Source organism: Pyxicephalus adspersus, chromosome 3 (genome assembly GCF_032062135.1).
Source record: "Pyxicephalus adspersus chromosome 3, UCB_Pads_2.0, whole genome shotgun sequence".
Lineage (NCBI taxonomy): Eukaryota > Metazoa > Chordata > Amphibia > Anura > Pyxicephalidae > Pyxicephalus > Pyxicephalus adspersus.
In genome coordinates this window covers 78,995,012-79,007,120 of record NC_092860.1, presented here as the reverse complement: position 1 = coordinate 79,007,120, position 12,109 = coordinate 78,995,012, and the positions used below count along the sequence as shown (strand labels likewise).

Sequence of the window (12,109 nt, the reverse complement as noted above, 5' to 3'; positions counted from 1 at the left end):
TGTTATAAACTTTCTGTGATTGAACCTATATCTGGACTAAGTCACAAGTATATCTGTCATTGGGTCTAATCTTACCTTGACAGCAATCAGCTGCTAGAGCTGTGCTACAAAGTATAAGAGACAATGGCCCTGATTTATGAAAGCTCTCCAGGCTGGGGATAATACACTTTCAGAAGTGAAGCTGGGTGATCCACCAAACCTGGAATGGATCTGGTCCAGGATTAAAAACATTTGCTAGCAAATAGCAAATAATTTTGAAAAATCCAGTCCATGTTTTGTGGATCACCCAGCTTCACTTCTGAAAGTGTATTATCCCCAGCCTGGAGAGCTTTCATAAATCAGGGCCATTGTCTAGCCTACTAGAATTAAGTGCCTGCTGTTTAACCTGCCAAACACTAGGCCCAAGGGCTTACACATCTTTTATTTTTCAGATGACAATGTAAAATAGCACATGGCTCCTTGTTTTCACAAATAGAACATTTCAACATTATTGAATATGCTATTTTTACAGGGCAACATGCTAGAACACAGAACATATAAAATAGAGTCATCAGTTGCAATGTCAGTATACAGAATGTGAAACACATCATATTTTACACACAATATGGCAAAAAGAGGTCTGTTTTGCAGTTTACATTTCAGCCAGAATGGCATAATATATATAAAATACCGGTCCCCTAATTCCTTATTGCCCATATAATTAACCTACCTGCCTCTTCCCAAAGTAAATTCATCTGTGTGACAAAAACTCTTTTTCACCTATATTACAGTACAATAGTGTGAAAAGCAGCCATATTTTCTGGTTAGGTCATACCCTACTCAGAGGGGGAACTGTACAGTCAGTAAAGTTATTTCAGTCGTCACTTTAGTGTTGTAGTCAGTGGCTGATCTTCGCCATACATCATAAAAGTATTCTCCTGATGGGAGCATTAAAAGTATAAATGTTTTGTTCCCAGGTATGGCAAATTTAAACTTGCACAAAGGAAACATTGACTTTAGTTCTGCTTTAAGCATCCTCTGTAGTAGTTATTATCTACCTTCGTTTTATATAAGCAGTATGGAAGGTATTCTTTAAGATGTAAAAAAATGCTCCTATAGCTGTCTGGGAACTATATTTAAACTTAATATGAAATATACAAATTTATTGATCAAAAAATCAGAACTTGGTGTTGTTATCCAGAACAACTGACCCACTTCTGACCTAAAGAGTGCTGAGAACATTTCATCTATTTTTATGTTCTGGAAAAAGAGGTTTATCACATTTATGGAGGAGCTATGTAAACAGCTGTTAATAACAGTAGACATTTCTATCCTTACTTCCTCCTTGGCAATAAACAAAATCTGAAAATTTTTCCTGCAGCAGACACTAAATGGGCCTTGCGATCAGAACAAGATAGCTAATAAAGGGTATTTCCATTTCATCAATTTCACAGCACTTGGCATTACCACAAAGTATAGAAGTAAAGCACAATTGCATGTGTTTTAAAGGAAACCTTTTCTGAGAGAAATGCAGTATGTAAACTGCCATTGTTCCAAGAATAATATTTGCCTAGCTATCTCTGGCTCTAGTGAATTATGAAACACATACTGAGAAGAAGCATGTAACAAAAAAATTCAGAGTACACTCAAAATACATTCATGCTTGTTCCAGGTAAGTGGCTCCAATATTAAAGACCGGTAAATAGTATTTCCAGGAGGAGAGATCGGAATGACTACATCTGTATTTCTTTTGATACAGGTTTCCTTTAAAGATGAAGTTTAATCTTCTTAAATTTACCTTTCTTTGGCGCCACATCAAAATGCTTATGAAATATTTTAATAAAATAATTACATTTTCATTACATACCTTATTTTAGATCATTTAATGTCATCAATGGATTTTTCTGCTTTAGTACGTGAAAGGGGTAGATCATGGCTAAGCAAAAGCAGACAGCCCTAGGTGAAGCCAATAATGTGATGCTGAGCGTTTATGATTTAAAAGGAACTAATGTCCCAAAAAATGAATGAGTCAGATCAGATCAGTTGTCCTCCATCCAGGAAACAAGTCAGGCTCTGATTTGTTGCAGTTTCTAATGCATGTTTGTAAGCATTTTCGGTATAGGAGATGAGCCTGTACAACTCTGCAAAGCTGAATGTAAGCTTCTAGTTCAACCCTAAAGTACAAGTTACCGAATTACTAACACTGCATATAAAATGTAATGTGGTTATGTTATTTTAAAAAATGTATTGATATCTATTCAAATGTGAGTTTTTCATTAAAATAGTATTGGGTGAGCATACAATAAAAGTTCTAGTGCAGGCGTTATCTTTTGACAACATTATGTTACTGCCTTTCCACTTTGCACTGTATCATCTGGGATGATGACTACAAGTGGCCATTTCAGCACACTTTACACATGCATTCCACTAAAGTTACTATTAAGAAACTTGCCCTGAGAAATACCATACAGTTTGTTCATCTGGACAGAAAACGGCTGCAAAGAGCCAATAGGAAATCAGCAGCACTGAGATACAACATATAATGAAGAAGATATGACAGTTGCCTTTGACACTTAGTGCTTAAGGAATATGTCATTCAGTTAAGGTTTTCAACCACTATGGGTAACTTTGACAAGTTCCTATACGATGGGTAATTCATTTTCAAATATATAATAACACTAGTAAGAGAAGTTTTCCAGATTATCCATATAAATAAAAAGGGATGTATCAGCACAGTAGCATGTGAACATGGCACAGTATCAGATCTGTATGTGTATCCATTAACTCTGAGACTTTTGGCTGCACATATAGTTTAAAGACAAGTGACAAATAACTGACATGTCCATGGATGTCCTGTACTGTTGTGACTATGGTGGCTGGAGGAGCTCTGCCTAATCCTCAGATGTCAGCTTTCTGTCATCCTGGCATGTGACACAAAGCTTGCTTCTCAACAGAGAAGAATTAAGAGGCTCCAGTAAGCCAGGGCTCCTTATAGTATGTGTGTGTCTGCCTTTGTGTACCTGTCATGACCCCCTGCTTTGCATGGATCTGCTTTGTAAAAAGAGCTTGGAGCGCATTCAGGTTCTAAGGGACAATGGCACCTAAATGGCACATAACTAGAAATAAAAGTCTTCAGATCTGGATTACACTTTTACTGCTCCTGGCAGCGCTAATGCTCGGGGATTCTAGCCACACTGGCCATCTTAATCACAAGGCCATCTAACTGGACTTACCTAAACTGAGTTTCAAGAGCAGAACGAAGGGGAAGGCCTCCTCTAATAATATGAACAGAGGTGCCCAGGTGAACCTGCCTAAGCGTAGGGGCTTGTCAAGCAGCTCACTCAAGGAGAGGTCTGAGCACTCTTTCTTTTTCTTTTATTACTACAGGATGGAGGATGAGGCAGTTTTGGACAGAGGAGCTTCCTTCCTGAAGCATGTGTGTGATGAAGAAGAGGTGGAAGGTAAGATACATTAATTTATACTTGCTGCTTTTATTTACAATGGCTCATTGTAATATACAGAGTGACGTTTAATAAAACGTAAGGACTGAAAACTGGACAAGTATGCATCTAATACTTATCACTAGTAGTAAATGTCCACCTGTCTTTGGCTCAGATAACTATTTATCTCCTCCATTGGTTGATATTAGGGGTTGATAAAATGGTGAGAATTATGCTGGAGCTTTGTGTTAGAAAATTATGAATGTAAATAGAGCCACACCACTGTAATGTGTTCATGTAGAGGTAAAAGAAAAATATTCTCTTCTGTCACACGTGAGATTAACCCCTGAAGTTATTACAGCAGCTTTCATTGAGCTTACTAGCTCCCATGTGACAGGCGAGAACATTCCTCTATTACATGTCAGCCCACAGCAGTTTTCTCACAGCATCTGTTTAAATTGCTGCTATATTGGGTTCTATAATGCAACAATCAGATCTATGAGGATCAGTGTAAGGGTCTCACAATGAGCATAAGAACACTGGGAGAGGTGGATTACCTTTCCATATTCCTGTTTCAAATATTTCAGGTCCATCTGAATTTTTTTTTAACTGCTTTTATCCTTTACAACCATGGTTCTAGGTCCTTTAACAAAACTTACATTAATATATTGGATTTTTTAGGTAACTTTTCTCTGCAGCTTATTATGTCAAACATTTTTATGTCTATGCATTCGCTATGCTGTAAGAAGCACTTTAAAAATTAGAATCCTCTCCACCACCCCAATCAGCACAGAAACAGCATAGCTCCTTGTGTCATCTTTTTAAACTAAGCAAAGTTGTTAAACACTGATATTTAGAGATCCAACTTGCACTTTTCAAACCAGCTTTCTTAAATGAGAAAAAGGGACAACTTTTGTCACAAATAAGTAGGTGAAGGCCACATTCCTGCCACACTGTTGACCACAAAGATCCAAACTATAAAAAACAAAATTGGTAAGACCAACACAAACACACACCTAATCTTCCATTAAACTGGCTATTCAAACTAACTTTTTTAGATGGGAAAAAGTGACTATGTTTAGCAGGTGAAAATAGGTGAATGTAGGTGAAATACACACCCCTGCCACATTCCCAATCATGTGGACCACAATGGAGTGCATTTTTTTTCACAGATACTTTTTTTCTATTATACTGGCTTGTTGAGGTTACAAATGCATTCATTTAGAGATTGAATAAAATATTTAATGTCACAGGGCCAAAAAGCAGGACTTGTTTTGTCACAATGAGTGTGTCAAAAACATGGTGGCATTCATCTTTACAAAGTTTTCCTTGTAAAAAAAAGGACACATGGAATCCTGCATGCATAGCCCTAAGCTCAGAGATTTGCAGTGACTGTTCATACTATAGTCTTTGCAGCCTAGATACTTGAAGTGACAATTTTCTATAGAAATAGATAAAGAAGATTTACAATTTAAATACAAGAAAGATCTTGAGGAAAAACTTTCAGCTTTTCCTAATACTTGACAGTTGGACCAGATAAAGATATATACCATGTTTAGGTTGACCAAAACACATATACACAATTAAAGATATGGCTAAACAAAGTCTGGATAATGTCAGCATCTGTTAAGAAATAACAGCAGTTGCCTTCCTATAACAGAGCACATAAAGAACATATGGTAAGAAATTAAAGCTGAACTCCAGGCAAATCGTTATTTTTTGTTTTAGGATAGCCTATTTATTTTAAATAATGCATAGATGACCATTGAGAGATATCCACTTATTTCATGCACAGTCTGACACCCATTACCTATACAGTACTTGAGAGGGATATTCTTGCTGTGGACACTGTGGGCAATAAAACCTGACATAGTCCTAAGAATTCTCTTCTCATCTAAAAAGGTTTACTGTGTTTGTTCAAGTTGGGAAAATAACTCCACACTTCTATTTCATCAGACACCTATAAAAAACTGGAGATGGACAACATGATAAACTCAAGGAGGTTATATACATTACCCACTCCATGCAAAAACAATAACTGGTCAAGGTTGGGCCTTATGAAAAACCTGTATTTTGTCAATTTGAGCAACAGTTTTGCCTAAAAAGCCCTACCCTCCCCTGCATATAGCATGTGAGTCATGCCATTTGACAATGTCAGGTAAATCAATGCTGTCATATGTCCATAGTCCTCTGTAACCCACAATCCAAGACTCATAGCTTACCATTTACTCCTGGCAGCTACATACAGCAGTATGTTAGGTACTGTATATTTTGCTGAAAAGGTGGGAATTAAAGTGAACATATTGCTTTTCCCTGAATGAGCAAATCACAGATTCCTTTTAAGTCTTACTATACTAAGCTTATGTGTAAGCAATCCATTTTCTTTGTTTTTGGCAAAGCTTTAAATAATTTAACTATCTGATGATGAGTACCTCCTAAGCCAAAGGTGCTTATAATCCCTTTAATGCAATTTGTAATGGTAAGCAGTTAAAACGGAACAAGTAATATAGCAGCACCCAAGATTGTAAGCAAATATCATTCCTTAACAGTGAATTTATCATGAAGATGTGGCAGGACAATTTGACCTCTATTACATTTTCAACACAATTGTTGAAGTAAAAATAATTATCCAGTTGTGTACAGAAACATATAAATTTCCAGTGTGCAGAAAAACTATGTGAGCCATTCTCCAAAGACTGAAGAAGAGCAAGCTATGTGACTGTGACAGGTCATTTAATCATGCCTATTTGTTGAATGCCACACTAGACTGTGATATTTTGTAGGGACAATGACCGCAATATTTATTAGCAAAACACATCTTTGCAATTTGGCACATCATCATCAACATGTAAAACTGCAACATCATGTCATTACATGTTCAATGGCATCCTAGTGCATTATGGCGTTGCAGCTCACAATGACGCACTACACAATGTCAGAGAAAATGCTACTTAATGCACCGCACATAAATGTGTGACATAGTGTTTTCCCATGTTAATACTGTTGCAACTGTTGTGTTAGATGCTGTTTGGGGGGGAGGACACTGCTTAGTTTAGCAATTTAGTTTTTAAGTATATTGTCACACATCAGCTGCTTTCTTTTGATTTTCTTTTGTATGACGCTACAGCCTATTCATATCTGACACATATACATAAAAGTTAGAAATTGCTATTGGGCCTGGGTTAATTTATAAGCCTAAAGATCTCTGCAATGTAATTTTTAATGGAGATGCTTCCAGCGTAAGCCCTATAATTTTATTACTCATTATTAAATTATACCTTCTGGTAATGGCAACATAATGAAAAATCCATATTCCATTAAGTAGTTACTGCTCAGCTTGACTTTAGTAAATGTATCTTTATGTACTTATCTAGCTTTTTAAAAAATATTAAACAAGACAATTGGTCTGTGTTCTGCAAGGTTTTCACTAATTTCACCCAAAATTAGCAATGACTAGTGTAATGTTATAAGGCACAAACAACACACATTACAAAAACAAAATTCCCTCAAAGGCTCATTTTGTCCTTTTTAGGTTTGTTAAAGTTTTGGACAGCTCTGAACAGTGTATTAGCATGTTGAGACACCATGGGATATAATGACTATCCCAGAAACCTGTATTGAACTTGAACCCACGTAATAAAGAACAGACTTAAAACCTAAAAAACTGCAAATTCTATTAGCAATCAGGTTGATTCTCGTACGTGTCTAGAAGCAAAGAATATCTGGTTTAAGGGCCAAATGTGCACTCAATCAACATGATTGCTTTGAAAATTTGCCTTGTTCAAATGTGCAACAACAGGAATGTACAAAGATGAACTGTGCTTACTACTATGCTTAGAAAAATGCTGCACAATTAGCCGAGGAACAGTACTGTGTGCTGAAAATACAACACTGACACTTGACAGGTATTGCCAAAACAAAAGAGAACTTTTAATATACTGCAGCTAATCAGTTTGATTCACTGTATATCTGTAGGGATTTTAAAAAGCAGTAAAGCAATTCTTTATTCCAAAGATGCAGGGCCAGTTCTGTGAGTCCCCCTCAGGCAGTACTCTGTACTCTAGTGGACAATTTCCCATTTTGGAGCAAAAGTTTCATATTATGTAATATGCTTATCCGATAAACACTTGGTACTTATTCAAATTATAGGGTGAAGCCAGCATTAAAATGAATATTCTTACAGAGGATTTTCCTATTATCAGAGAAAAAAACTTTCTCTGTGAATACAATTAGTGGGCCTGAATATGACACAGTCAGGATCACCATCAGGTGTCTTGGATGTTGGCGCAGAAATGAAGCAATAATGCATGGCAATTACCGGTATATAGCAGTGTCCTTGTTGCCTATAATTTGTAATGAGAATTTTGTAAAAACTCATTAGGGCTTATTTGTAGAGCAGTGATACTCACCAATCCAATGCATGAAAGGGGTGCGCCAGTGACATTAAAAGAAAAATGCTGGACATCCTCCATCCACTCAACAGGAATAGTGCAAAATGTTGCTAAAGATTTGTGGCGGTAAGACCTTGAAATAAGCACAGTGTTCTTAGTGATTTCTAAGAGAACTCTTTGCCAATATCTGATAAGGTTGTAGTTTAAAAAAAGATATCATTGTTGATTCAGCCCTAGAATAAAAAGGAATATATGTGTATCCCTTTCTTGTAGGGATACAAATGAAGTTGTTCCAGGACACTGTGTGACTGAACACACCTGATATTGTTGCATTTTTTTCTAAGATTACCTATTTCATAACATAGAGAACTTGTAGATACAAATGCTAACATTTGAAAACAGTGTTCTTCTAAGTGGATAAAAACTATGTACTTATTAAAAAAGGACTCACTATATATTGACCAAAAAACACTGGAAACAAGGAAAAGTATGGGAGTCCATGGTGTGATTTTTATTTCTGCTTCTTTGAGTAGCAGAGCTTGGCAGAAGGGCTTCTTTCACAAGATGCAGATAACTAGATAATTACCAGACGATTACACAGCATTTGCTTTCTACTTTGTAATCCATGTATAATAGATTCTAATTGCAGGACAGTTATGTGACGTTTTTTGGTGTCTTGAACGTTCACGGAGACATCTTTGCCACATGTTTTATAGGCGAATATTGATACTACAATCTTTAATCTATTGTGAAATGCGACTGAATATACTGCTAAGGCACAACAACAAAAAAGGCAACAGAATATAGTCTCCTATATGGCCACATATAAAAGTGATACAGAAGTTGACTTACTGTTCTATTACATTCAGGAGAACCTAAAGAGCATTCCACACACTTTATGCTGTTGGTGTCACAGGCAACCATTACCTGGACTATTTTAAGGCACTCTGTTAGCATTTGGAGTAAAAAGATCTGAGAATGCTGTTACTGTTTAGCATGTGCTTTCTATGCTAAACAATATAGCACCCCAAACACTTAACCAAAACTATCTAGGGTAATGCCAAAAGCACCCAAACTGTACAACTGATGCAAACACAGTTTGGTTGGTCTTTGATCACTGCAGCATCGACTAATTGACTGGATAGTTGTCAGACAGAAAGTTGCCTGATATACTTGTAACCAAAATGTAGTATGGTGGTCTTCTGAGGCAAAGTAAGTGTATTCTGAAGGGGTGAAGAAATTAACTTGATAAATATTATTGATCATCTGGACCTAAGCTTTCCCACTACAGATATAGTCAATGTAAAAAAGCAGCGAATCACTGAGTTCTATAATATTCTCCGCTATTTAAACACTCAGCAGTCAAATGATGCCAACACAGTCTCTGCCTAACAGAGGTTCCAATGTCAGCAGGTAGGGAGGAAACAGTGTTGAGGCTGTGTTCAGGTAGGTAAGTACTGAAAATGTGAGTGGAGTGGTTTATTGGGATGGGGACCAACAGTGAAGGGGGTGTTTTTGCTAACATTTTCAGTACAGGGAATGGGGTGTGGAGGATTTATTATAGCTACCACTCATTGACAACAGTAAAGGGGTATTTATGGTTGTCACTAACACCAATTGAGGCGGATTTGTTCTTGTCTACATTGATACCAGATACCAATTGCTTTGCTCAAAAACACACAAGTCTATTAAGTTCTATCTATACATGATAGTTAAATTTAATAGGGATCTTTTATTTATCATTTAACGTGAACATATACTTTCATCATGCAGAAAAAAGTAACAGGTCAATATTGTTGGCAGCGTCATTAGTAGCCTATACAATATTAGCCCCCTGTAATCTCCAAATCAAGGCTTAAAACTTAAAAAGAGATAAATAATTTCTTCCTGCAATAATAAAGCACTGCGTTAAGATTCAGCCATCACACTATATGGAAGGAGGAGGAGTAAGTTGTAATGGTAAGGAGTAAGTTCAACATGTTCCATTATTCCAAAAATATTTACTAAGTCCCAGTTGCTGAATAAAGTGCTGGAGAGTAAAAGAAAGGTAAGTGCAGATAGGTGATGGGGTCAGAATCAGTGTGACCCTGTTGCTATTTCCCTGTGTGGACACAGTCATGCTTTAAAAAACAAAGCTTACAAAATTTGTCAGATCTTGAAAAACACAGTGCAGATGAAGGATCCATGAGGGACCTGTGCATGCATTTATTATTTCTCTGATCTGCTTCTGTGCACCTTGAGAGCACTATAAAACCAAACTCTTTACATTCAAAATTTGGACCTATGTCCCCCACCCCTATCTTTTCCCACAAGGGTACACCATTGTGGCCAACCTCATCACTCTCACTAGACAGATGGCAGAGGTAAAGTTTGATCTGGGGCTGTAGAACTAAAGGCCTCAGGTAAGTGTAAACCTAGACCCTATAATTACAGCACTTTTTAAGGAAAATTATGAAGACCTGACAGGTTTAGCTTAAGTCATATCCAACCCTCTGTGTCTTTGTTATGTTCATGGCTCCACAGGGTTGGCAAATCTTAGCTGCTTTTCTTGGTGGCCTAAAGCCAAGTCCCATACCAAAGCTTGGGAAACCCAGCATAAATCTCCAGGTTAAGAGCTGCACATTGCAAGTGCCAGATTAGTAAAGCAGCATAGTGTTTTGTAGGTCACTGGCAGGGATGGTTGAATATACGAAACTTCTCACATGGGTGTGACTTTACTAATAGGCTTTGCAAGTCCTGAACTATTGCAGCTCATGAATTACTTGGGCAAACATTTGAGATCAGGAAGTCCATGACACAGCCTACACATAACAAATGTACTAAATACATTTACTGTTTATGGAACAACTCACTTCTTTGTAATGGAAAGTGATTGTATCTCTGTTTTAGGCTACATTTCCAGTATGTCAGGTGACTTGTGTGGATAGTTCTGAAGACTTACCAGCATCAGGACTTTGCTTCATTTATAGAAGCAGATCCACAATTATTCATTACATTGTAGCATGCTACATAAAAAGGAACCTGTCTGTGCCTGACACTTGTTCACTGGGGTCAGAGATCTACAGCTTGACTTTGCACAGTACACACAGATGCTGGGATACTTTAGGGCAGGGCAAAGAAAAGACTGGTTCATGGCGAAGGAATGAAAGGCGAAGACCTAAGACAAATTATATTATTATTAATATTAAACTTTATTTACAAATCAACAACATATATGTAGCTTTGTACATTAAATATAGGTTGCAAATGACAGGCAAATACAATCAATGACACAGGAGAACCCGGGCCCAAAAAAGCTTACAATCTAAGAAGTAGGGGAACGTAGTACACAATTGGAGGGGGTATTATAATATAAAAATATAGTACCCTACATATGCATTTTAGAAACAGTAAAATAGAAACTTGATCTTTTTACTTGAGTGTAATAAAGGTAGTTCATAGCTAGTGGGAGGGGGCAGCAGGGTGCTGTACATACCTTCCTAAAACATCATAGCACCCTGTCTCTGTACTCCTGTTAAGAGCTTTTGGTCTTGATCCAATCAGTGGGCTGACTCTTGGCAGAAGTTATGCAGATATCAAGATGTCTTGAAGGGTGGATTTTACCCTGGAGGGGTGAATGTTTCTAGGCAGACTCTTTTGGTAATCGCTACAGATGATGAACTTCCATGATTTAAAGACCTGAAATGATATAATAGAAAGCAACAAGAAAAATACATTCACAATATATAGCACTGCGCATGATGTGAAAAAGGCAAGAAACTAGGGAGGAAAGGGCAAAAAGATACTGGATGTCTTTTCTCTTTATCTGACTTGCTACAGCTTCCAATGCACATCATAAGAAAGACATAGTGTGCAGTGAAATCAGAATATTCCATTTCAGTACAGGAGAGAAGCCTGTATGTGCAAAATTTGAGGTGCAAAGTTAAGCTAGGTACACACATGCAATAATTGTCTTTAGAAAATTAACGACTAACGATTATGCACAATTATTTTTGTTCAAATATAATCCACCAATAATGTACACACGCTAGATTCGATGAGTTTGAATGATGCAGGTGACAAGTGACATGTAAAGGAGAAAGTGTACTACAGAACCATCCATGATCACTGAACGATTGTACACACAATAGATAGCGAATGATTGTTGCCCAAACAGATCTGCCGGGATGATCATTCGTTTTCTCATTCATCGGTGTAATTGTGCACGACGAACGTTCATGCACGATATATATGAACGATCGTATAGCACCGATCCTGCACATAGAGTTAACGACACGATCGTTCGTAGATATTGTACAC

At 37.2% G+C, this 12,109-nt stretch overlaps 1 protein-coding gene across 9 annotated transcripts in view; it reads left to right on the top strand.

Annotated features, from left to right (window-relative positions):
- The window catches only part of SLC4A4 (solute carrier family 4 member 4), a 138,804-nt gene that overhangs the window by 25,906 nt on the left and 100,789 nt on the right, over positions 1 to 12,109 (top strand). For all 9 annotated transcript variants that reach the window (XM_072405361.1, XM_072405358.1, XM_072405365.1 and 6 more), the window contains exon 2: positions 3,367 to 3,440. In XM_072405361.1, coding sequence (XP_072261462.1) covers positions 3,368 to 3,440 — 73 coding nt within the window. In that variant the 5' untranslated portion in view covers position 3,367. The remainder of the gene's footprint in view (positions 1 to 3,366; positions 3,441 to 12,109) is intronic.